Source organism: Anoplopoma fimbria, chromosome 4 (assembly GCF_027596085.1).
Source record: "Anoplopoma fimbria isolate UVic2021 breed Golden Eagle Sablefish chromosome 4, Afim_UVic_2022, whole genome shotgun sequence".
NCBI lineage: Eukaryota > Metazoa > Chordata > Actinopteri > Perciformes > Anoplopomatidae > Anoplopoma > Anoplopoma fimbria.
The window spans coordinates 6925995-6949361 of NC_072452.1; the positions used below are offsets into that span (position 1 = coordinate 6925995).

General features: G+C 42.1%; 1 protein-coding gene across 1 annotated transcript in view; it reads left to right on the forward strand.

Annotated features, from left to right (window-relative positions):
* Positions 1–23367, forward strand: part of si:ch211-26b3.4 (connector enhancer of kinase suppressor of ras 2) — a 56146-nt gene that overhangs the window by 16558 nt on the left and 16221 nt on the right. Inside the window, exons 3-9 of the mRNA XM_054597651.1 lie at positions 3627–3829; positions 5035–5122; positions 6416–6457; positions 12492–12611; positions 13599–13658; positions 14552–14620; positions 18940–19086. Coding sequence (XP_054453626.1) covers positions 3627–3829; positions 5035–5122; positions 6416–6457; positions 12492–12611; positions 13599–13658; positions 14552–14620; positions 18940–19086 — 729 coding nt within the window. The remainder of the gene's footprint in view (positions 1–3626; positions 3830–5034; positions 5123–6415; positions 6458–12491; positions 12612–13598; positions 13659–14551; positions 14621–18939; positions 19087–23367) is intronic.

The window sequence follows — 23367 nt, forward strand, 5'->3', positions numbered from 1 at the left end:
ATTTTATATTTTAATTAATCATGTCTTTTTTATTAAGTTTTATTTCAACCATTCTGTATTTGATTTGATCTTGATACTGCTCATCTTGAAATGACATGTAAAGAGGCCTTGTTTGTTTGTTATTGTTAATACCGAAATTAAAAACAAAAAGAGAAAAAAGTAGCATGCTCTGTTTACTACTAAACCATAAAGAGGGTCAGACGGTCCATCTTGTCATTTCTTTATCTGTGTCGGATGTTAATGAGCTATCAGCCCTATCTACACGATGTTAGGGTAGAATGTAAAGGAGACCCCGTAGAGCGCATGGTCAAGAAGCGGTAGAGAGACGTTAGATGCTAATCTGGTGCTAAGCAGGCATAATGCTACCGCGCCGACATTGTCAAAGCTGCCGGAGAACTAGGCCCAAGATGGAGTGTTTTAAAATGTAGCTATATGCTAACTGCTGTTAGCGCATCAGCCCGTTAGCAAAGTTAGCACAAATTGCCATGTAGTAGCAGTTTGACATCCGTGATATATCCGTCAAACGCATAATGTAGACCCTTCTGTCTGCTGTTCTCTGAAATTGCTTGTTCGTTTTTGCTTTTTACAACATCTTACAAACAACTTAAGTCTCTGAAATTTAAAATATCTTGGCATAGTCCATAATAATAATTAGGTAGCTTTACTATCTTTTGTCCCAGTTCTGCTTGTGTTCTGAGAAAGTGTTTCATGTCATCATGTCGTCATCTCGTCCTGTAACTTTCACACAGATGAGTCATCTTTCCATGTTGTTTCCTTCTCAGTGACATACTGTGGGCCTCCAAACTAATTTAAAAATCCTGCTTGTTACCTGAACGTTATTGAATAGCTGGCCATAATTTATATTTCCAGTCTTTTCCATTTTCATTTTGAGCTAATTAGACAGGATTATTCATATGTCCTATACAGGAAATCTTAAATAAATGTAATCTTTGGGTTTATAGTCTGTGAGGAAGCATCCCCCATTACTGTCTGACCTTGCCGCTCACCCCTACTTGTATCATATTCCCTTTGTTTGATTTACATGTATGTGTGCATGCATGTTTGTCTCTCAGTTTTTTTTAGGCTTACTCTTATCGCAGTTGAAGGTTTAACTGATTACAATTCGGGTGTCAAAGGTCACTGTGACCTCACAAAACACTTTCTTTTAAAGAAAGAATCAAGAATTCATATGCTATTTTGTCAATTTCACGCAAATATCTTATAGGATAAAATGATGAGGTCACATTTTGGACAGACCTGGATGTAAACAGAAACTTGTACTGTAATAGTAGTTTTAAATGGGTTTTTTTGTCACAGCACCTTGGTTGATGGTCTGGTGCAGTAATTGTTTTTTCTTCTACTTGTTTTAGCTTAGTGTTAACACTCTGAATTAAAACGCTTTGTTTGAAACAGTCCCATTAAAAAGACAGTTATTCCTACAAACAAATCAAACCATGTTCAGCTTCATAATTTGTATTCTGTTTTCGAGCTGCTGATCACAGCCCTTGTTTTATCATTTCAGCCCCTCAGTTGAACTGTAGTCAAGTCAGGTTTATTTATAAAGCATATTTGATACGACAGGCGTAGACACAATGTGACCATAAATGACAAAAATCACTGGTTTCTTTTTTAATCAAATTGCAGAAAATTGTAGCTTGACTTGTTTTGGGTAAACCTTTAGTTAAAATCTACAATTCACTCATTATACAAAACGTATCTGCCTGAGTTGAGCAGCAAACCTCGATCTTCCAAGCTTAGAGCAACACACACACACACACACACACACACACACACACACACACACACACACACACACACACACACACACACACACACACACACACACACACACACACACACACACACACACAACACAATCAATATTCTCTTCATTAATAGTTATATACACTACACCTTTCTGCGAGAATGTACATTGTAGCAGGGCTGATCGATGCTTTACTTTGGAAAGAAAATGATTTCATGCTGACATGTCTCCCGTTTTTGCCCAAACATTTCATATACGGCGCTTGAGTCTGATTCTGTGAACAACAATGGTAGAAATAATCAGCATGGATGAGAGGGCCACTCCACACATGGTTGCTATGGCAACCACATCGACATGCAGGTGGAGGGAAGGGGATGGGGGTGGGGGGATGCTTAATGGCATCGCCCTCTTACTGTATTGATTTGACACACACATGCACACAAATGCACGCACTGCTCAAATTATTTATCTCTCTTTCTCCAGCCACACACACACACACACACACACACACACACACACACACACACACACACACACACACACACACACACACACACACACACACACACACACACACACACACACACACATTCAGACAGTCGACACAGGGCATTACTCCCCCCGGCTTCATCTCAGCACTCCGTCCCCTGGAGAGAGAGAGACGCACACAGCTTTAGATCGGATCATAGGACAGGCTAATTACAGCTGTGCAAACATGGGCGCTCCAAGTTCATGTATACATCTACATTCTCACAGAACACAGTAGATTATACAGAACGCGGCGTATGTATGACCCAGTTTCAGTGAGATGCATAGCTGGGTGCTCTCTCCTCTCTCTCTCCCTCTTGTCTTTTGCCTCTTTAGTTCCTCAATTCTCTCTCTCTGCTGCCACAGTGAAACCCTCTCTCCTTTGTAGTCACTGTGGTCGTGACTGTGTAGAATAGATCTAGAGGCAGAGGAGGAATAGATACGTCTAGCTTAGCCTGTGCATCTGACTTTACAAGGGTGTGTGTGTGTGTGTGTGTGTGTGTGTGTGTGTGTGTGTGTGTGTGTGTGTGTGTGTGTGTGTGTGTGTGTTTGTGCCTTTGTGTCAGCAAGAATCAGGCTCTGTCAGGCAGGACATGACTGGAGCTGCCTTGGGACGTTGAGCGCAATGTGGCTCAGTGGGTGTGTGTGTGTGTGTGTGTGTGTGTGTGTGTGTGTGTGTGTGTGTGTGTGTGTGTGTGTGTGTGTGTGTGTGTGTGTGTGTGTGTTTATTTAAAAGGGTCACAATGAAGTAATGGGCTACTCGACCAGCTTGGTGTTCTTGTTTTGGAGTGGAAACTGACTGTTATATGAAGATGCTAATGGAGATTCAGAGATAGGGATTCTAGTTTTAGTTAATACCTCTCAATCTAAAAGGAAAGGTTATCAGATACAAGTAAATATGTGTTAAATTATGTCGTATCTATCCCAAAATATATTGCAGTGGTTTCACATTATTCTCCCATGTTTCTTTGTGGATACATAAAGGATTTATAAAAACCTGTAGTTCATTTCGGTAGATCTCTTGCATGCTGAGAGTGAGATGAGAAGCTCTTTAGCTATCTAATGTTTTAAGTCAAGTTAGGGGCTAGCTACCACAAATGGTTATTTTTACATTTCCTTTTGTGTATACAAAGTGGTAATAAGTGAATGTATTAACAAAAGGTGTGGTCAACTATTTATTTAATCTTTAATCAAACAAATCACTCCTAAAAATAAGTAATTCGTTGCACAATGTCCAACCAGACTGTGTAACAGGAGCAGCACATTAGCAGAGCAGCAGCAACAAATATGTGTGATTCCACTTCTAAAACGAATCCCTCTGTTTGCCCTCCAGAACTACGGCCTAGAGACGGAGAACCTCCGGACTCTGTCTCACAAGCTGAACGCTTCAGCGAAGAACCTCCAGAACTTCATCCTGGGCCGACGTAGGGGCGGACACTACGATGGACGGGCCTCCCGGAGGCTACCCAACGATTTCCTTACCTCGGTGGTGGATTTGATTGGTGCAGCCAAGAACCTGCTAGCCTGGCTCGACAGGTAGCGACCACCTCTTAACCCACGCTGTGAAATTAATTTGGGAATAAGAGCATTCATTTTTAGGACAAAATTCCCTATTTTCATCAAGTAAGGATAATCACAAAAATCGAAATATATACATTCTATTTTAATGTTCGAGCAAGAACACCTGTTATTAGAAATGACTAACTTAACCAGACATGGCACACTGGTCAGTCAAACAAACACAAAGGACTTTCACCTAGAATACCGCTGTTCGTGTCTCGTAGAAACTAACATCAACTAAAGTCAACATTGAGTTATTTTGTCACGTCAGTCTTAAGTGTCCATAGTCAGTCAAGTTATTGTCAACCATGATCTTTCCCTAAACCTAACTAATTGGTTCTGTTGCCTAAACCTAATTTCCTGTGAAGATGGAAGTTTATTTTGAAAAGGCACTATGCATGTCATTTGAAATGTCATCACTGCGCGCCCAAAACTGACGCTAGTTTGAGGCTTAGTACTACGGACTCTCACTCTTGTGAGTGAGAATGTGTTGTACAAAAATGGAACATAATAAACTTCACAGAGGTTATTTGTATTGTTAATGTGTTGCATAATTACCTTGTCAGGTGCTCTAGATATATTTACGCTTCATACAGAACCATAATTCATAGAGGGGTAAGGGAGAGTGTTTTTTATGTCGTTATCGTGAAGTTAGAACTGCTGATGGAACCATACGAAACAAAAAACACATACAAATAAAGCGATGTTTGAGCTTCAGTAGATTCCCGTGTTGCAAAGCCTCCTGGCCAGGATATAAAACCAAATATTGTTATTTGACTTTATCACTTGCTCATGTGCTCTGAGAGGAGCAGAGAATATTTATTTGTTATTGCTCTGACTCTCGCTGCCATATCACAGCTTTTAAAGTCACACTGTTTGCAAATAAATGAAGGGAACAAAATAAAAGACACCAATATGACAAAAATCACTTCCTCGAGACGGAAAGGAACTCATTTTTTTTAATAGAATGGCCAAATATGCTTTGCTCACATTCATTTAAGTGTGATTTTGGAAGCTATTCCACCCTGGAGAAAATAAATACTGTACTCCAAACAGGAGCATATGATGAAAACAACAAAAAAATGTAGAATGAGATCATGACCAGGACAATAATCCAATGTTCTACAAAAGTTTTCCACATTTTAACATGATTTCTTTTTTCCTGCTTTTGTCTGCTTCAGGTCCCCGTTTGCCAGTGTGACAGAGTATTCATTACTGAAGAACAACATTGTGCAGCTCTGCCTAGAATTGACCACCATCGTGCAACAGGTGCCTCCACATACTCACACGAACGCACAGGACTCATGCATCACTCAATCCATAGTGTCCGTATTCATTGCACTGACACAAAAAAGGTCATGATTGTGAATTGAAAGGATAAAGCTAAAGTGGGGTTTGGATTGGGATTGAACGCCACTCACACAGCTTATGGTGGTCTATAGCTTGTTTATATAGATTTGACTATTTGTGGAACATATGGCCACTCCCACAGGCTGTTTGCAGCACGGCTGATGGGACAAGTCGCTCTCGGTAACAGCCTTAGGCAGAGTGCTCATTGACTCACTGTTGGACCACATCCTCTGCTTAGCTGGTGGGCCCTAATGGAGAACGAGCTAGGGGTCTCTCATCCCTTCATTTCCTGTCCTCCTTCTGCTCCCCCCCTCTGGCTCGCTCCCTTGTGTGGATTCACCACGTTTACATACACAAATGCACATTTTAGAAAAATATAACTGGAAGTGCATTCACAAACGCACACGCACACACACACACACACACACACACACACACACACACACACACACACACACACACACACACACACACACACACACACACACACACACACACACACACACACACACACACACACACACACACACACACAGGGATACTGCAGAAATCTCATTGTTTGGACAGAAAGTATGTCTGCTCTCCTGGACTCCATCCACGTCTTTCCTTGTAAGAGCCCGCTTAGAGAGTGTGAGAGTGTGTTTGTGCGTGTGCCCGGAGTTACTCCTGGAGCCAAGCAGATAACACCCCCCCTCACTTACAAGGGCCAGAGGAGAGGGACCAGAAAAGGGCCACCGTATAGGTCCTCAGTGGGCCAAATGAACATGTGGCTGACAGGCTGCAGCGGCTCAGACAAAGGTGGCAGCAGCTCCCGCACTAATGCATCAAATGGATGAATTAGTCGCTACCATGCACATCTGGTGGATTCTGTGGGCTGCTTTCCCAGAAATAGATTAACGATCAGCTATCTTTAAATAACAACTTGTTATGTTCATATAGTGTAGTTGCTTAATCCTGCGGCGGCTCCAAGCAGTGGAGCAGATCACGAACTGGTCAATCCAATGTTTTTAGCCCGCATAGATTATAAAGTAATATGCATAATGTGGAAGGTTAGATACGAAATAGCTGACTGCTGATGTTCTCCTTCAAAAAAGAAGTCATCCATCTTGGCCGTCTCATTTCTCTCCTCTCCTGGTATTTATATATATTTATATGGAGGAGGAAGATTTCTCCATCTCATGTTGTCTTCTTTCCTCTCTTCTTGTTTTACAGGATTGCACTGTGTATGAGACAGAGAATAAGATTCTCCACGTGGTAAGTTTCCACTTTAAAATGTCAAAGTTTTCGGCCTGTATCCATCAAAAAAAAAAAAAACAGGGAAGAGGCACAATTGCATACTCAACAATGACAGCTATTTTTTTTCAGCATCCTTCCCTCTCTGGTTGGATCACACATGAGTTTGTAAAGCGTTATTTTTAACATATCCTAACAAAATCTCCCTTTTCTTAAACAAGTCAAGAAGTAGTTCAGCGTTTTGGAACATAAGCTCTTTTGCCAAGGGTTAGATGAGAAGTTCAACCCCACGCTTTTATCTGTACGTTACATAGGAAGATACAGCCAGCAGACCATTAGCTCAGCAAAGATAAGGGCTGTAAACAAGGGGAAAACAGCAAGCCTGGCTCTGATCTACCTAGCAGCACCTCTAAAGCTCATTAATTAACACGGTTTATTAAATCATTTTCGCCATACAAATTCATTAAAAAAAAGAAGCGTAAAAAGGGGAGCAGTTGCCAGGCAACCATCACCGACTCCAGGAAGTAACTGCTCCTGGCCAAGAAATAGTCCGCCGTTATAACCTCTTCAAAGAAACCATCCCTAAAAAGTTAAAATTTTTCCACATAACATATTATCATATGTGAATAACTAGTTATTATATTAGTTGAGGTGCCAGTAGGAGGATTTTGTTATCTTTGGTAAGAACCATGCCAGCTCTTTTCCTCTTTGCTTTGCTCTTGCAATTTTGGTTCCGATGACAGTTGTAATGGTTCTGAAACAAAATTGCGTTGAATGAGTTCATAAACACATCGAAAACCTGAAAAACAACTGTACGTGTGTGTTTTCTGGGTGGGAGTCTCTGTGTGTACACGTCAGAGCACTGTGTGTTTTTTTTTGTGGGAATTTGTGGCACAAAACTACATGTTAAAGTGCAAGCAAGCCTGAGGCCTTTTGAAAGCTCCAGTTTAGCTTCTGTGTGTGTGTGTGTGTGTGTGTTGTCTGTGTGTTGTGTGTGTCTATGAGTATGCATGTGAGTGGGTATGTGTGTGCGTGCATGTATGCATGACGGAGAACTGTCTGTGTCCACGTGTGAAACCGAGTGAACATCAGCGTCTGATCGGGGCTGACAGTCGGATCGGGACACTTCCTGCTGCCATTCAAGGTCAGGTGGAGGAAACCAAATAAAATGTTAGCAAGGGGGAGTTCACAGAAAAATATCTGAGTATTTTACCCGGAAAAAAAATTCCCACACCAGATGTTACATCAGTATACCATATATATGCCATTGTATTACATATTTATATGTCATTTATATTTTATTTAAATATCAACAAAACCAATCATAAGACGTGATGCAAAGCCCCCCCTTGTCAAAGTGACTTCCCTTTTCGCTTCTTGGTTGTCGTTTACCTCTTTTGTTACAGGGCCGCTAATGACACAGGACAGTGACATCAGGGAAACTCAAATATTTAAATGGCTCTGCACATGTGTGCACACACATAAACAAACACCCACTCACACACACACACACACACACACAAACCCCGGGTGGCAGACTAAAGGCTACTCATGACTAAGTCTGTTATGTGTGGGAGGTTTATGTGTGAAATAGGGAGACCGTGAAGGGAGGGAGAGAGAGGGGGAGGTATTTGTCTTTAGACGTTGCTTCCTTGCTGACCTTGTTTACTACTTTATGTGTTTGAGAAATGAATTAAGTAAATCTGCCACTAAATCATCCTCAACAGACAGGCACACATGTATGAAGATGATGGAGAGCTCAGTATTACAGCTACATTTGGATTTTGTACCTTTGCTCTAAAGGATGTAGGGGTCATATGCTGATGTGTAATCTGCTTAGAGACAGACGGTTTTACAAAGGAAGTGCTCAGAAACAGACAGTTAGGAGGGGAACGAAAAGGTCAGTTAAAGGTGAAAAGAGAACTGAGAGTTGAAGGCGATGTGACTGTTAGGAAAAAACTATTCTATTTATGTATGTCACCGGGAGTTAGCAGACTCGCAGACGTGCAAAAGGCCAAAGTGAAAATGGCGTCAGGCTGTACAGGGTATACAATTATCAAAAACAATTAACATTTCTTTCATAATTCCTCCTTCCGAATTTGTTTACAGACATACATTCCATGAACCTAGCCTTCAGATCTTTTTGTTGGTTTTGCATATGTGTTAGTGGGAAAGTGTTTGCTGTATTTTGGATATTTAACATAGAGCAGTGTGGGATGGACCACATTTCTGAGATGACATAGAAATGTAAAACAAATGGCTAACTATCTACCTCACTGCTAACTGAATAATGACTAACTAACTAACTATCAGAAAACGACTTCCCGGACCAGCGATTTAACATTAGCTTGTACTTTTACTCAGAGAATTTGACAGGGAACATGTAACTTTACACAGATCAAATTTAAACTTTCAACACATGATTATCTTTTAAAACAATAATAATCAAATGAAGCCATTATATATACTAGTTTAAATAAGACTGGCCTCATCCTGCCACTGCATTAAAATGCTGCTTACATGTTAATGCGTTAGTAATATCCAGTGACTGTAGATACTCTAAGGCCATGTCCACATTAACCCGTTTTCAAATGAAATAGGGGGTTTTAAAACTAAAACTATCTCCGTCCACACATGCGTTTCAGCATCGTTTTCAAAATGATTTGCGTCCAGACTTGCTCCCCTGAAAACGAATATCACATGACTATTCAAGTACACTGGGCATGCGCGTGCATTATCCATGTTGAATTAACCTGGTAGTCGATCGGTTATCAAGGCTGTTGTTGTTGTTCTCTTCCGGAAAAGGGTCACGTGGTAAGGGGGTGACGAATCAGGAAAGGAACCAATCAAATAGTGAACGCGAGTGCCTACGTCATCATTTTCAGACTGCTACGTTTTCCGTCATCCACACTATCAGGAAAACGCGGCGTTTTCAAACTTATTCGTCCTCGGGAGCGTTTTCGAACTCCTCCGTTTTCGGTGCCCTTAATCGCCGTATAGTGTGGACGCTCGGTTCAAACGCAGCAAAATATATTCGGATTCATTTGAAAACGGGTTAGTGTGGATGTGGCCTAAAAAGGATCACATGACTATTCAAGTACACTGGGCATGCGCGTGCATTATCCATGTTGAATTAACCTGGTAGTCGATCGTTATCAAGGCTGTTGTTGTTGTTCTCTTCCGGAAAAGGGTCACGTGGTAAGGGGGTGACGAATCAGGAAAGGACATGTCGTAACTGCTAAGAACCAATCAAATAGTTCCGTCATCCACACTATCAGGAAAACGCGGCGTTTTCAAACTTATTCGTCCTCGGGAGCGTTTTCGAACTCCTCCGTTTTCGGTGCCCTTAAATATAAGTATAGTGTGGACGCTCGGTTCAAACGCAGCAAAAGATATTCGGATTCATTTGAAAACGGGTTAGTGTGGATGTGGCCTAAAAAGGACCCAGTCTGCATTTACCTTGTGTATTTTTACAGAATGACAGAAATAAGAGTTTTCAACTCTTTCGAAATGGTTGTGTAGATACATTGGCTTAAGTGATATATGGCGGTAGATTCAGACAGACAAACAGTACGAGGGAGTCTCCAATGTGCACCATGGGGTTCAGACACTGTTTAATGCTTTGGTCAGCTCTGATGTATAGCTACTGTAGCCGTAGTTGTGCCTTTGTCAGCTCCTGCTTAATAATGCAAAACCCACTGCTACTCTGCTCTCCTCCAGACTACGGCCTGCAGCAATCAGATGGACGGGGATAGAGAGTGTGTGTGTGTGTGTGTGTGTGTGTGTGTGTGTGTGTGTGTGTGTGTGTGTGTGTGTGTGTGTGTGTGTGTGTGTGTGTGAGTGTGTGTGTGTGTGTGTGTGTGAGTGAGGGAGATAAGATATGAGCATGTGTGAGCCTGTGTGTCTGATGGAGCGTGAAGTGTGTATGAGTGTGTGTTTTTGTGTGCATGCATGCATAAGGATGAGAGGAATTACATAAGACTGTCCTAGTTGTGTGTTTTTTCCCCTTCCCCTTGTTCTCTCCCCTTTCCTCCCGGACTCTCCCTCCCTGCCTCTCCGCTTCTCTCCCTCCACATCTCTTCATCTTTCCCCGCGTCTTGGCTCAGATTTGTATGTGCCACCTATGCTCACGAAGGTGGAGTATAGCTGCAGCGTGCTCGTCGTATGTGCGGGATAGAGAAGGTGCGAGTAGATGTAAGCAAGAGTGAGAATGAGGGAGGTGATGGAGAGGGACGGAGGGAGGGCAGTGTGCAGCCAGAGTTTAATCCATTTGGCAGCGTACTATGTCTGGCTTTCTGTTTGACTGCTCTTAAATCTCACGCCAGTGAGCCACATAAGTTAACTTCCCTATAATCTGCGCTCTGATTCCCCGGAGGCGTGTCAGATCAAGGCTGGGTGTGTCAGAGCTGGAGGACTCGGGAGTCCCCACACTGGTAGTGGGCCCTTTTTTTGTCTCTTGGCCCGTGTTAATCCTAGGTCAGGACTATTAGTCCAATGATCAAAGAGGGATACAAGCAAAGCCACAACATTGTCACTGAGTGGTTTCCAGCTGGGGATTTCACATGCTATTTATAGCTCTATAGGCGGGATTGGACACACTCTGCTTCTGCTGCTCCCCTACTTATTTATCACTTATTTATCTATTTCCCCCTTTTGTTTAGTTTTTCAAATTATAGCTTGTTTGGTGTCTCCAGGTGACACGAAAAGCCCTCGTTACGTGTAGCCTACACGTGGAATAGAACACAATATTGCTGTCTGTGTAAACAGGAAGCTAAACAGGCAGTGTAATGTTCAAATAACTGACCTAGAAAAGGATGGAAGTGTGTCTGTGTGCGTGTGTGTGTGTGTGTGTGTGTGTGTGTGCATGTGTGTGTGTGTGAGCGAGAGACAGTGAGAGAGACAGAGAGAAAGAGCATAAGCATCACATAGCCAGCTCACTGAAGATCCTCCACCTTTTCCCTCACACTGAATGAATCATAGGCTCTGAGCTATAATGTGTGTGTGTGTGTGTGTGTGTGTGTGTGTGTGTGTGTGTGTGTGTGTGTGTGTGTGTGTGTGTGTGTGTGTGTGTGTGTGTGTGTGTGTTTGTGTTTGTAAGTGTGTGTTGAAGACCTCCTCTGTTCACTTCATCAACCATAATCCGGTAATTGCTCATTAAGATTGGGATCAGAAGATTATTTTATGCAGGGTTCATCACCGTCATGCTGCTTGTGTGAATGTAGACAACATATATTCTCTTACATGTATGTCTGTTACCTTCTAGCATACTGGTGTTTGTGTGCGTTTGTTTGTGTGTGTTTTTGTGTCTGTGCGCACCAAGGAGGGATGCGGTGAGGCAGGATAACCAAGGTAACGGTCTCTGTAAACCCACTGTAGTCAGTCAGCCACGATTAGAAGGCAGAGATGTTGCTGATGATAAATTAAAGTGCGTGCTTGGCCAGGCAGACAAATACCCTGAAAAACATTCAAGGTTTTATTTGGAACAAAGGCAACATGAAGCACCGCTTTTTATTTGTCGTATTTGCTCAGATGCACTACGCATTAGGTAATATGTATTAAGAATTTAAGTGTAGTGGAAAAAACTGGAGCAAGGATAATCTAACCACTCTACAGTGTGTCGGATTGTGTTTAGTTGATGGGAATCCAAAAATAGCCCTTATAGCCCCCCACTCAAAAAAAAAAAAAAAAAAAAGATAACAACAAATGAAATCTGTGCTCTGTAATTTAGATGTTAGAAAATGTCATTTGGGCACCTCGGGGTGTGCTGGTATCGGTGATGTGTTGTTCCGTCTGTGACAGTGTCTTGTGGGCATGCCTGTGGACAGACTGTGACAGGAAACAGTTTGTGTGCTGGAGTGATAGAAGCACCGATGTGGAACAACCTGATGAAATGATTTCTGTTTCACCTCCTCCAGCTAGGTCACGGCATCCCTTGCGGACCAAAACTAATCTCAATAACTTTTCTTTTCTCTTTTTGCCACTCACTCTCTCGTTCCATCTTTTCCTGTCTTTTCTTTTGACCTCCTGCCCTCCTTACCTCCGATGCCATCTCCAGTGTAAGACCTTAGCGGGGATATGCGACCACATCATCTCTCTGTCGTCAGACTCCCTCGTCTGCCAGTCCGCCCATCTGGAGGTGGTCCACCTCACCAGCATCATGCCCAGTGAAGGGCTGGTAAGGACACAGCTGAGCATGCACACATGTATCCACCAAAGCTATTTTTAAAGGTGCACTAATTAATAATTTAAAATGAACCAAACATTTTTTTTATTTAAACCAAATGGCTGTGTGTAATGTGAAAGGGGTCACCGTGGGTATCAAACCCACAGATAATCATCACCCCTCAGCTCCAAAGAGCGTTTTAGCGTCACACTTCCTCACAAGTGAATTCGCAATTGGACTTTATTTATTGTTTTTCAAACAGCATTTGAATATTCTAATTTCAAAGCTGTTAATAATGTTTTAACATGACTGAATCAAACGTCTCTTGAATGCATGATAGGAACAATAGTTAAATATTCAAGTGGTGTAAATATGCAATGCCTGACTTTTGAACTCTTATTCATTATTTACTCTATCAGGACTTCAGGTAAAAATGTGAGACTTGAATGTTTTTTCAAGTTCAGATGAAGACAAATTAATTCAAAGACATGAGCAAATCTGTGGGAAAACAACAAAAGCTTTCATACAGAGCTTGAAGGGGACACTGATTGGTTTGAAGAGTATATAAATTATGTGTATCATACGCTAAAGCCTTTGAAGTCAACCCAATTGAAAATGTTGCCTCACTACGTTACACGGTGCTCTCTGCCACCATCATCAAAACACAAAATAAGAGAATATCTTTTGGAAGAACAGTTCTAGTGGAGGATCTAAAACAAGAATCACTGAATCTGTTCTGGAGCCTCTTGGACAATCAACACCTTACTAATACAATTTGTATTAGTCGTCCTTTTAGTTTGTCACTTAGTAAGTCAAATCTCATTCCCTTCGATTCAAAGTCAAGTCTTAGTTCCTTGGTTTTGTGAGCTAAATCATGACTAGAGTCCAAGACAGAGACGCAGATATAGACACAGGTTTACAGATTTAAAACATAAGTATCATGTATTTCCCCATGTATTCTGTATTATATAATCCTCCCTCCATGTGCTTGTGTTTCAGGGGATGTATATCAAATCGACGTATGATGGACTCCACGTTATCACCGGAACCACAGAGAATGTGAGTTTTTGTTTCATTCAGTAGGAAGCTCAACACCAAACCAACTGCAATTCATGGTCTCAAATTCCACCATGACAGTGAATCCATGCCTTACACAAACAAATCCTGAATGTGTTCCCGGGGTGAAATGGATCACAAAACTGTCGGATCAGATCGTTTAATGTCACAGACCCGATGAGCGTTTCTTCGCTGCCGATACCGATTGCTGATCGTTATAGTGGTTGTTTGCATAAAAACATCAAATTCAAATCATTAGAAAATTTTAAGATTGGATTCATGTTGATGAAAACAATATTTTCATTAGTTTTAATTTTGTATTATAAGCTGCTTAGTTCTAGTGTTAAGAAGTTAAACAGTTAATAATTCCATCGTTAACATCTATTTATGTTGCTGTGAAAATATCTCCTTTCAACAACCCAATTTCTTCAAGTTTCTCGGCCATTTTTCAAGAATACATTTGAATACATCATGATAACTTTAGAATTGACCTTTTCCCCACACTCAAGTTAACTGAACAGAGAATAAACACATCACAATGGAACTCAATGGAACCTCTATATGTTAGGCGTTAGCTCCGGGGCTGCTAACATTACCAGCTTTCCTCCTGCCGATTTCAACACGGATCTGTTGTTCACTATGTAGCATTATCAAGGATTGGCGACTTGAAAGATTTTAAGCCTGTCGCATATTGTTACTGAATATCAGCCGATATCGACTCGCAGTATAACTTTATTTCACACTATGGTTGGTAAATTGCGAAAATAATTTGCGGCTCACATGCGTGCCGAACCGTGGAAGGGGAGGTGGTGGTGGAGGGGGGATCAGCTATGATCTGTTACGGCACTAATATGTTCCCATTGTTCTATTCTATCATCCAATTTCTGCCTCTGCAGTCTCCAGCAGACCAGTGTAAGAAGATCCATGCAGGGGACGAGGTGATCCAAGTCAACCACCAGACAGTGGTGAGTTAAAAAGCTTCCAAACACAACGCTGTGGTCACAAAGACTCACAGGAAACGTAGCTCCCATGTGTTTCCACTGCAAACCGCCTTTTGTTTCTCCATCCTGTGCTATGTTGAGGACATGTCAAGGAACACGATGTCTGCCACCACCACCAACACCACCACTGCCGCCATGGTGCTTCCTGTCCTGTGCCTGTGCAGCTATGTAGGCTAATTAGACTTGCTGCGGGAGCAGATTAGAGGACGATTGTTACCTTTGTTCGGTCCAGTGTGATTGTCAGCTCACTCTTTCCAGAATTTGCTCCCATTGTCGTTAGAAAACCCCTGAAGGAGGCGTCTGGTTTTGAAATGTGAAATCATGTTCCACTTTCAGACTTGAATAAGTTGTATTTCTGCCTTCAACTCATCAGAGTGAAGCACGGAAATGGGCAGCCATTTTAAATGGAACAGCGCCTTGTGAGAGCATGTGATTGAGCGCGCTGTCTATTGCCTGTGCTGTCAGCTCTGGCACAAATGATTTGTTCCAGCGTTATTTGAGATTTCCGGGAGGGGAAAAAAAAAAAAGACTTGTGTCTGTGTGCAGACGTCTTTTGTCTGCTTTGTCCCCGTACGTATTACCTCGTACGTCTCGATAGGTGCTGCTCATTCGAAGGCGGGCATGCAGTGGCTGATTGACCCGTGATGGAGCTACGTGTTATCTCTCTCCATCTCTCTCTTCGGGGTGACAGTGCAGATCGCACCCTGCCAGGCTCTCAGCTCCAACCCCTCATTACTCCCTCAGCTAGACCCTCACCACTCTGATCCCTCACTCTGGGGGAGGAGATAAGCAGGGGGAGACAGAGGTGTGTGTGTGTGATGTGGAAAAGAGGGGTAAAGTAGTCAGGGGATGTTGGGATGAGGCAGAGCTGGGAGAGTGGGGCGAAAAAAGGGAGGAGGAAGTAAAAAGGGACTTGGGGAAAGGAGGGAGAGGATGAAAAGAACAGCAGAGTCTCTCCTCAAGATAGCAATTTTTTCAATCCTAAATCGAGCTGCTGAGGCGGGAAGAAGCACACATACTACCAAAGAACTCTCTGTCAACATCACGGCTGATAAGTCTATCTAGTGAAGCTCCACATTCAAGAATTGGATTAATGTGAATATTGGATGAACAAATTCCATTACATTATGGAATCATTATGTAGGCCTATCCCACATATTTAGCAACAGCGCTGCCTTCATGTCTATGCATGAGCTTCTGTTTGAGACCCACTTCAAAACAGGACTTTTGAGCTCAGCTTCTCTTTTGAGGTAAAATGTGGAATTTGCTCAAATAACAAACTGATTGTTTGAAGAGGCAAAATAATTATGTGGAGGTAATAGCATCTGGGAAAATAATGAAGACCCCGGGGATTTGAAAAACCTCTCCAGCAGCAGTTTATGCTCTATTATTATTTTTGGTAGGTCTCTCCCTGTTTCCCTCCGCTCTCTGCATATTTGCATTACAGACCAGCTCTAAACTGGCCTGGTTAGGAAGGGCCTTGTGTTTGTTGTGAACATACTCTGTTGTGTGCTGTCCACCGTTGTGGTGGAGCTGACGATGGGTTGCGTGATCGTGGTCCAGTTCACTCTCAGTTCAGTGAATTCAGAGATGATCAGAAAATGTCAATGAATTCTCTGTCAAAGGCTTGGTGTTGTTTGAAATTGTACAATATCAGTGCGTATAAAATACCAGTATTAACAAGCGAAACAATTTGGGAACTTTGGCTTCTTCTGTTAAAGGAATGGGTTGATATTTTGGGAAAAAACAATATTATCTTTCATGTCGAGAGATAGATGAAAAGATGGATACTACTCTCTTATCAGTCCCATTATTATTAAGCTTAAGCCAGGTAACGGCTAGTTTAGCTTAGCATTAAGACTGGAGGCGGGGGGGACACAGCTAGTCTGAGCAAACAACATGTTCATTGGTGAGCTTTAGAGGTGCTGGTAGGCAGATATGTTTTTAACCAATTAACAGACATAGGCTACGTATTTCCCTTTGCTTCCAGTCTTTACGCTAAGCAAAGCAAAGCAAAGCTTACAGTTAGCCTGGCTGTAGTTTCTACATATTAAATGGACAGATATGAGAGTGGTATCGATCTTCTCCTCTAACTCAGCAGGAAAGCAAATATGCTTATGTCCCAAAATGCTGAACTATAACAAAGTGCTAAAAAGTGCTTAAGTGGTAAAAGTTGTGTGAACAAAAGGAGCCAAGAACTTTTATATATAATCAGGTGAGGCTTAAGAAACAGTATATTTCAACAGAATATTTCAAATCTGACCAGAGATTAAAAACAAGATTTTGGTACTTTGGTTTTTAATACACAGGCACATTTCTTCCAGTTTGGTTTGATACCTAGCCCTATTTTTGTCACTAGGTAATTAATTACAGTGTGTCCTTGTGTGTCCTAGTATGCCCTTTTTTGTTTTAGTGGGCTGAACAGGACAAAACATACAATAATAAATCACATCATGGCTCTTGCTGCTTGTGATCGATGTCTGGAGTTCTGAACTGGGCCAAAGAGAACAGGAAATGGGCCGCTAAAGGCTGACACAGGCTGGTCATCATTATGTCAGGAATAAGGTCAGAGCAGTTCCGTCTGTGTCTGGGTGAGCGTGTGTGTGTGTGTGTGTGTGTGTGTGTGTGTGTGTGTGTGTGTGTGTGTGTGTGTGTAAGCGCGGTGGCCTCTGCGGACACATCCAGTAGCTGAGACCAGTGTAGCCAATCAATGGCCTGACGAGTGCTGCGAGCTCTGGAGACGGGCTGGCCGGAACCACGAGGAAACTCTGCAGTCAGCACTCCTTTCTTACTCTTTTACCATCTCTCTCTCTTCCTTAGAACCAAACCATACTGACCCTCCTTTATCTTAATATGTTTACAGATCAGCGGCACTGGGAGAGTGTGGTCCATAGTGGTAGTGTCTAGGTTTATTGGTATTATAACTGTTTTGGTGAGGATTTAGCATAGAAGGTACCAAAGCAGCGTGTCTGAGGCATGGTGGTGAAATAGTGTATGTGCCTGTTGTGTCTGCTGTAGTAGCAGTAGCCTGGAAATCAAATTAAGAATATTATAAGTTGAAAGCACTTTTCTCTGTCGTCGTTTGTACTGTTGACACTGTTTTGTTGACTTGAGAAAAATGTGTTAAAAGTGTTAAAAGAAAATACTCAAAGTGGCGGACGATTATGCAGATTTCCTGATGACAGCCATCATTTTTGGACATTATCTAAATCAAATCTGGTAATGATGGCGCTTTAAAACAGACAAACTGTGGAAACGTTCAAGTGAGTCAGACTCATATTACAGCGATGTCGTAGCTCTTTAAATGTATCAATTTGCGGTGTAATCAAACTCTGCAGGCTAATGCTTGAATTCTATTGTTTTATACCTAGATGTTTGTCTGATATTGTATTCACACCATTCATGTTAATGAGACTAACCAAATATTAAAAACACCCTGCATTACAACACAATACAGTTCAACAGCACCAAAAACTGAAACCTCCAAAATAACCATAAAGTTTCAACAAATCTAAACATCATAACCTTCATTCAGATAAAATCTACTGCAGAGCTATTGCATAAGGCTGCATTAATGTTAACTAGAGTTGCCCAATAAACTGGAAACTAAATGTTTGTCAGGTAGGCCACAAAAAGAAGAATTTCCCAACAAATTATAGAGAAATGGTATAGCATTATGGCATTTTATAGCCTCGTTAGAGTTTTTTATGCACCAAATTTGGTGAAGATGGCCGATAAGGGCTTGGGCTAGGTATTCAGGAAAAAAGTATGATATAAGTGGTCACATGGTGGTGCTATCTTCATTAAACAGTTATTAGTTTTTCCAAATTTTATAGCTCAAGTCACATGTAAACATACAGGCCTAAAAGCATACATGATATAAAAACGTTCACCGTCATTATATATCGGTTGTTGTAAATAGTGGGGTTGCACTATAGGTTTAGGTGTCAAGGCACTTATTATGGACTGCACTGTCCCCAGTTCTAAATGGGGACCTTGGTTAAATCTGTCTCTCCAGCGTTTCCTATCATCTCTCCACTGTCTCAGTCTAATAAAATGATTAAACAATCAACCGGTAGCATGTGGCGTTTTAGACAAGTAGTATCCGTACCTGTGAGTGGTGGTTTACAGCAACTGTTTGGACAGCTTTATGTCTGTGCGTGGTGGTTTTCCTCAGACGATTCGGCTGTTTCCAGTGCATTCTGTACACAGAATATGTGTGTGTGTGTGTGTGTAGCTGTTTGCGGCAGTTGTTTCGGTAGCCCGGTGTGTGTGCTCCTCAGGTGGGCTGGCAGCTGAAGAACCTGGTCAACGCTCTGAGAGAGGACCCATGCGGAGTCATCCTCACGCTGAAGAAAAGGCCACAGAACACCCTGAGCTCCACGCCGGCTCTGCTCAGGAACGTGCGCTGGAAACCACTGGGCCTGCAGGTAAACGACAGCAACACCTAGATGCCTCACCTGCAGTAGTCTTGTACATGTATATCTGCACACTTCTTGTACTTACTCTGACGGATGATAGGCAGGATGAGTGTGTGTACCTCTGGCTTTATATTTGACTCACTCTCCGCTCTTATTTTTTTTACGGCCCACACTCTGCATTCTCCTACTGGCATTTTAAACAAATATTTTCAAAGGCAACTTGTTCGCTGTGTGACCTTGCATCAATCCTCCTGTTGAGCGTTTCAACATATCTCTGTTTTTTTTTTTACAGCCCTACGTACTGTTGACACAGTTCAAAGCCATTCACAAATGTGTCGGTAGCTTAACCTCCATCTGAAGAGAATTAATGCATACCAAAAGCGTGTTTCTTTTAGATAGAGAAAAAAATGTAGATAGTGAAGGGGGAATATGGCAACATAGATCTTATATCTACACTTTGTAGTGTGTGTGTGTATGATTGAATGGTATAATATTGACTGAACTCCCTGCTCAGGAGCTAGCGCAGGGCAATGCAAGGTCACCAAAAGGTCCTAGCACACTCCCACTCACATTCATATTCATGTTTACTGAGACTCTGGTCTTGATTCATTCAACCTTTAGCCCTAAGGGAACTCCTTTTCTGGAAAGAGAGTTAATTGTTAATGTACAGTAGATCTTAAAGGTGGAATGCTTGTGAGCTTACAGGAAAGAGTGTGTGTACTTTGACAATACATCGCTCATTCAAAGCCCAGAAAAGTCCCCCAAATTTTGGTGTCAACAAAGAGTTAAGCTGAGATGGACGTAGGGGCCAGGGATGGTCTGAGTGTTTGTGGAGCATCATGTCTGTGGGCATGTGAAATCAGTTTAAAAACACTATATACATGTGAGAGTATGTTCACTCGAGACGAGACTTGCACATTCAGTGAGTGTTTTGGTTCCTGTAATGGCCTCCAAACCATTAAAACCTTGTTATAACCGCGAAGCCTGCTGCAACTTCATCACCACGTCTGTGTTTAACAAGGTTGCTGCCTCGTTAGATCATCGCTCTAAGTCGTTACCATGAGCTTATTGTTTGCTGCGTGCAACAGCAGAGGATTGGGGGAATTCTACCCTGATGGGCTGCTGAGACACAAACGCGCCGTGAGCACCCCAGATCTGAGCGCACAGATATCTGCGGGAGAAGAGAAGAAAGGAGTGTTTTAGATTTGTTCTCTCCCAGAAAGACTGGAGCTCTTAATTATTCATAAGCAACTACAGGCGGCTCCACTGGCTCTGAAACAAGAGCAGCTACTCAGCAAATACTGGAGATAATGCACCGAATCCAAAATATCCTGCTTAACAGCCTGTGTGTGTATGTGTGTGTGCGCACTGGTGGGTGTGCACACATTTCCAAGCGGGGCCGTATATGCACGCTTGTCCATCTGTATGTGTCAAAGCTAGGTGTGTTTCCGTGCAGGTTTGCACATGCAAGCAGAGCGAGGTTTTCTGTTATCAGTCGAGTTACTCTTTTGAGAGGCAAAGGATCTGGGTCACTGCACTCTGTAAGCTCAGTTTTTGATATATACTGTACCGACACACTCTCCGAAAAACAAACACACTAGCACCCAAGAACTCCAAGCTTGGTTTTGGAGGATGAATCGTGCGGCTGCAATGTCTAGCCCAAATGTGGCAAACGTTCAGCCGGTTTATAACTGAATCCACAAAGGAAACAATTTATCTCTGCAAATGATCATGTGGTTCCAACCCCAAATCCCTCCATGGCAACCTTCTTTATTCTACGAAATAATGGCACATCTCTCTCTCTCTCTCTCTCTTCTTGTGTGTTTGTGTGTTTGTGTCTACGGTAGGATGGAGTAAAATAAATGGAATGCTCCCCTGTAATCATTCTGGCAATGGTTTTAACAAATAAATTGAGGATTATTTCTGTCTGCTGCGCTGCTGCAAAATGTGCATGTAGGGAGTCATTTCATGCATGACTGAAGGCCACATCAGCGCTCACATTACAGGTCACTTCACCAGTCACATGTGTGCCACACATTGTCCATGACCCCGCTTTCATAAATCTGTTATATGTTTTGGATACATAAATAATTGCTGTTTGAAAATGCCTGCTATTTTGGGCAACATGTATTGTTATGTATTATTGATGGGTTATAGTACATTCTTTCTGCCTACTTTTGTGACGTCTAATGCAACTTTAAACCTCTGCCATCTTTTCAGAGATGACTGCTTGTTTTTCAAATCTTTACCTCATGATCTTCATCAGCAGATGGCGTTTGAGGCTCAACCTTTAAGCAAACATATCTTTAATTAATCAGAAACATTCAGAGTTCAATGAAAACTAAATAAATATGATAACGGTAAAGCCAAGTGCCTCAGCATAAAGACTGTAAACTTGTGAAACAGCTAGTGTGGAGTATGGTTGCTTGGCAACCTCACAGTGGCCACATTAACATAACCACCATAAAACCAGCACATGTTGTTTTTGCACTTCAGTTGTTGGATGGATTAAACAAACGAGAGATATTATGGGTGAATTAGTGAGCTCTAGAGGTGACAAACCTGAGTGATCTCAATCCTTTCAACTTACTCTCAGCAAATAAGTAAATAAACGTCTCTACATGACATTTCTCTTCCCATGCAGGCTTACCTTTTATATTTTTGTCTGGATTCATTAAAGCCTGACCAGTAAAATATTCTTGACTTCTTGATTAGATTGTATTGCTAATTAGTTCGTTGAACATCTGATTAGATGTCATTAGTTGGTAGCTATTCTCAATTGAATTATATGGCATATTCATTTGAGACCCTATATTAACAGCTCATATTATTATATTTACCTCTGCCAAGTAGGTTTTGTATTTGGTTCAGTTTCACTTGCTTGTCAGCAGGAGCACGAAAAAATGGTGGGGCGATCATAAAACATGGTGGCATTTGTTGCATGGGCCACGCAAGAACCCAGAACTTTTAGTGGATCCGAATAAGCTAAAAATATTTTTCACAATCAATAAACCGGATAGTTATTATATTAGCTCGTCTTAAGCTTATCGGTATCAGACTACACGTTGCTCGATGAATACAACAATCTGCTAATTTTGTTTATTTTTCATCTGTAAAATATCCCACTTTGTAAATATCTCAGTTACAATTCTTTAATATGCAAATGTAAGGTATACAAAATATTTATTCAAGTTGGGAAAAAAGAAGGGGCAGATATACAATTGTATGATTTCACTAACACACACTGATATTGTTGTCAGGCTTCAATAAATCCAGCTTACTATTAAGCCCTACTGTAAACGTTTTATTCAAACTGTTCTCTTACCCTTAAGTCCCTTACATAGTCAAAATATTATATTAAGCGTATTAGTGTGTGTGTGTGTGTGTGTGTGTGTGTGTGTGTGTGTGTGTGTGTGTGTGTGTGTGTGTGTGTGTGTGTGTGTGTAAAGGTGGTGGGATGGGGAATATTGGTCTGAAGAGGATTTGAGCAGCAGATTTTTAGTTAGTTCGGAGTGGACGCAACAGGGGTCAGATGGTTTAAGTGCTGTTTTAACAGACTGGAATTTCGCCTGCTGTGGAGGTCCAATCTCTCTCTACTTCTACCCCCACCCACCGTTTTCCATGCAGGCAGCAGTGGGCTGTAATCACTAAATTACTGTTTTCACTCTCAGCTCCAGTCACCACACTGCACAGCTCCCCCGCCTCGCTCTCTCACTATCTCTCTCTCTCTCTCTCTCTCTCTCTCTCCTGCACTCTTTCTCTCTGTCTCTCTCTCTTTGTCCTATTTCCTTTGCTCTCTCCTCTCCCTCACGTCCCCCTCTTCCCACCCTGTCTTCATTATTTATCGTGAAGCCTTCTTACTGTAAGCTGCCATCATAAGAGCAAGACTGGGAGAGAGAGAGGAAGAGATGAAGGAGGGACAGGGCCTGGGGATGGAGGTAGTGAGGAGGGAGCGGGGGGAGGAGGCAAATGGAAAGTTTGGAATATGAAATGAATTTGCCTAATGCACTGTTGATGAATTGATGAAACACTGGGCTTCCTTAATGAGGACGCTGCCCTTCTCGCCTTCGCTCGGGCTCTCAGTCTGTTTATCCATTCTGTCCACGCTCTCGTCTCCTCTCTAAAATGGAGCGACCCCCTCCGACATACAGTAAAAACACCACATCTTTCAAAATCTGGAAAAAGCATCCTCTGGGAATAATTGTCTGCCCAAGCTGGGGTTGGTCACCCCAGCTGTTCCTGCTGAGGACAAATATAATTCACTTGAAATTCGGACAGAGTTTCCATGAC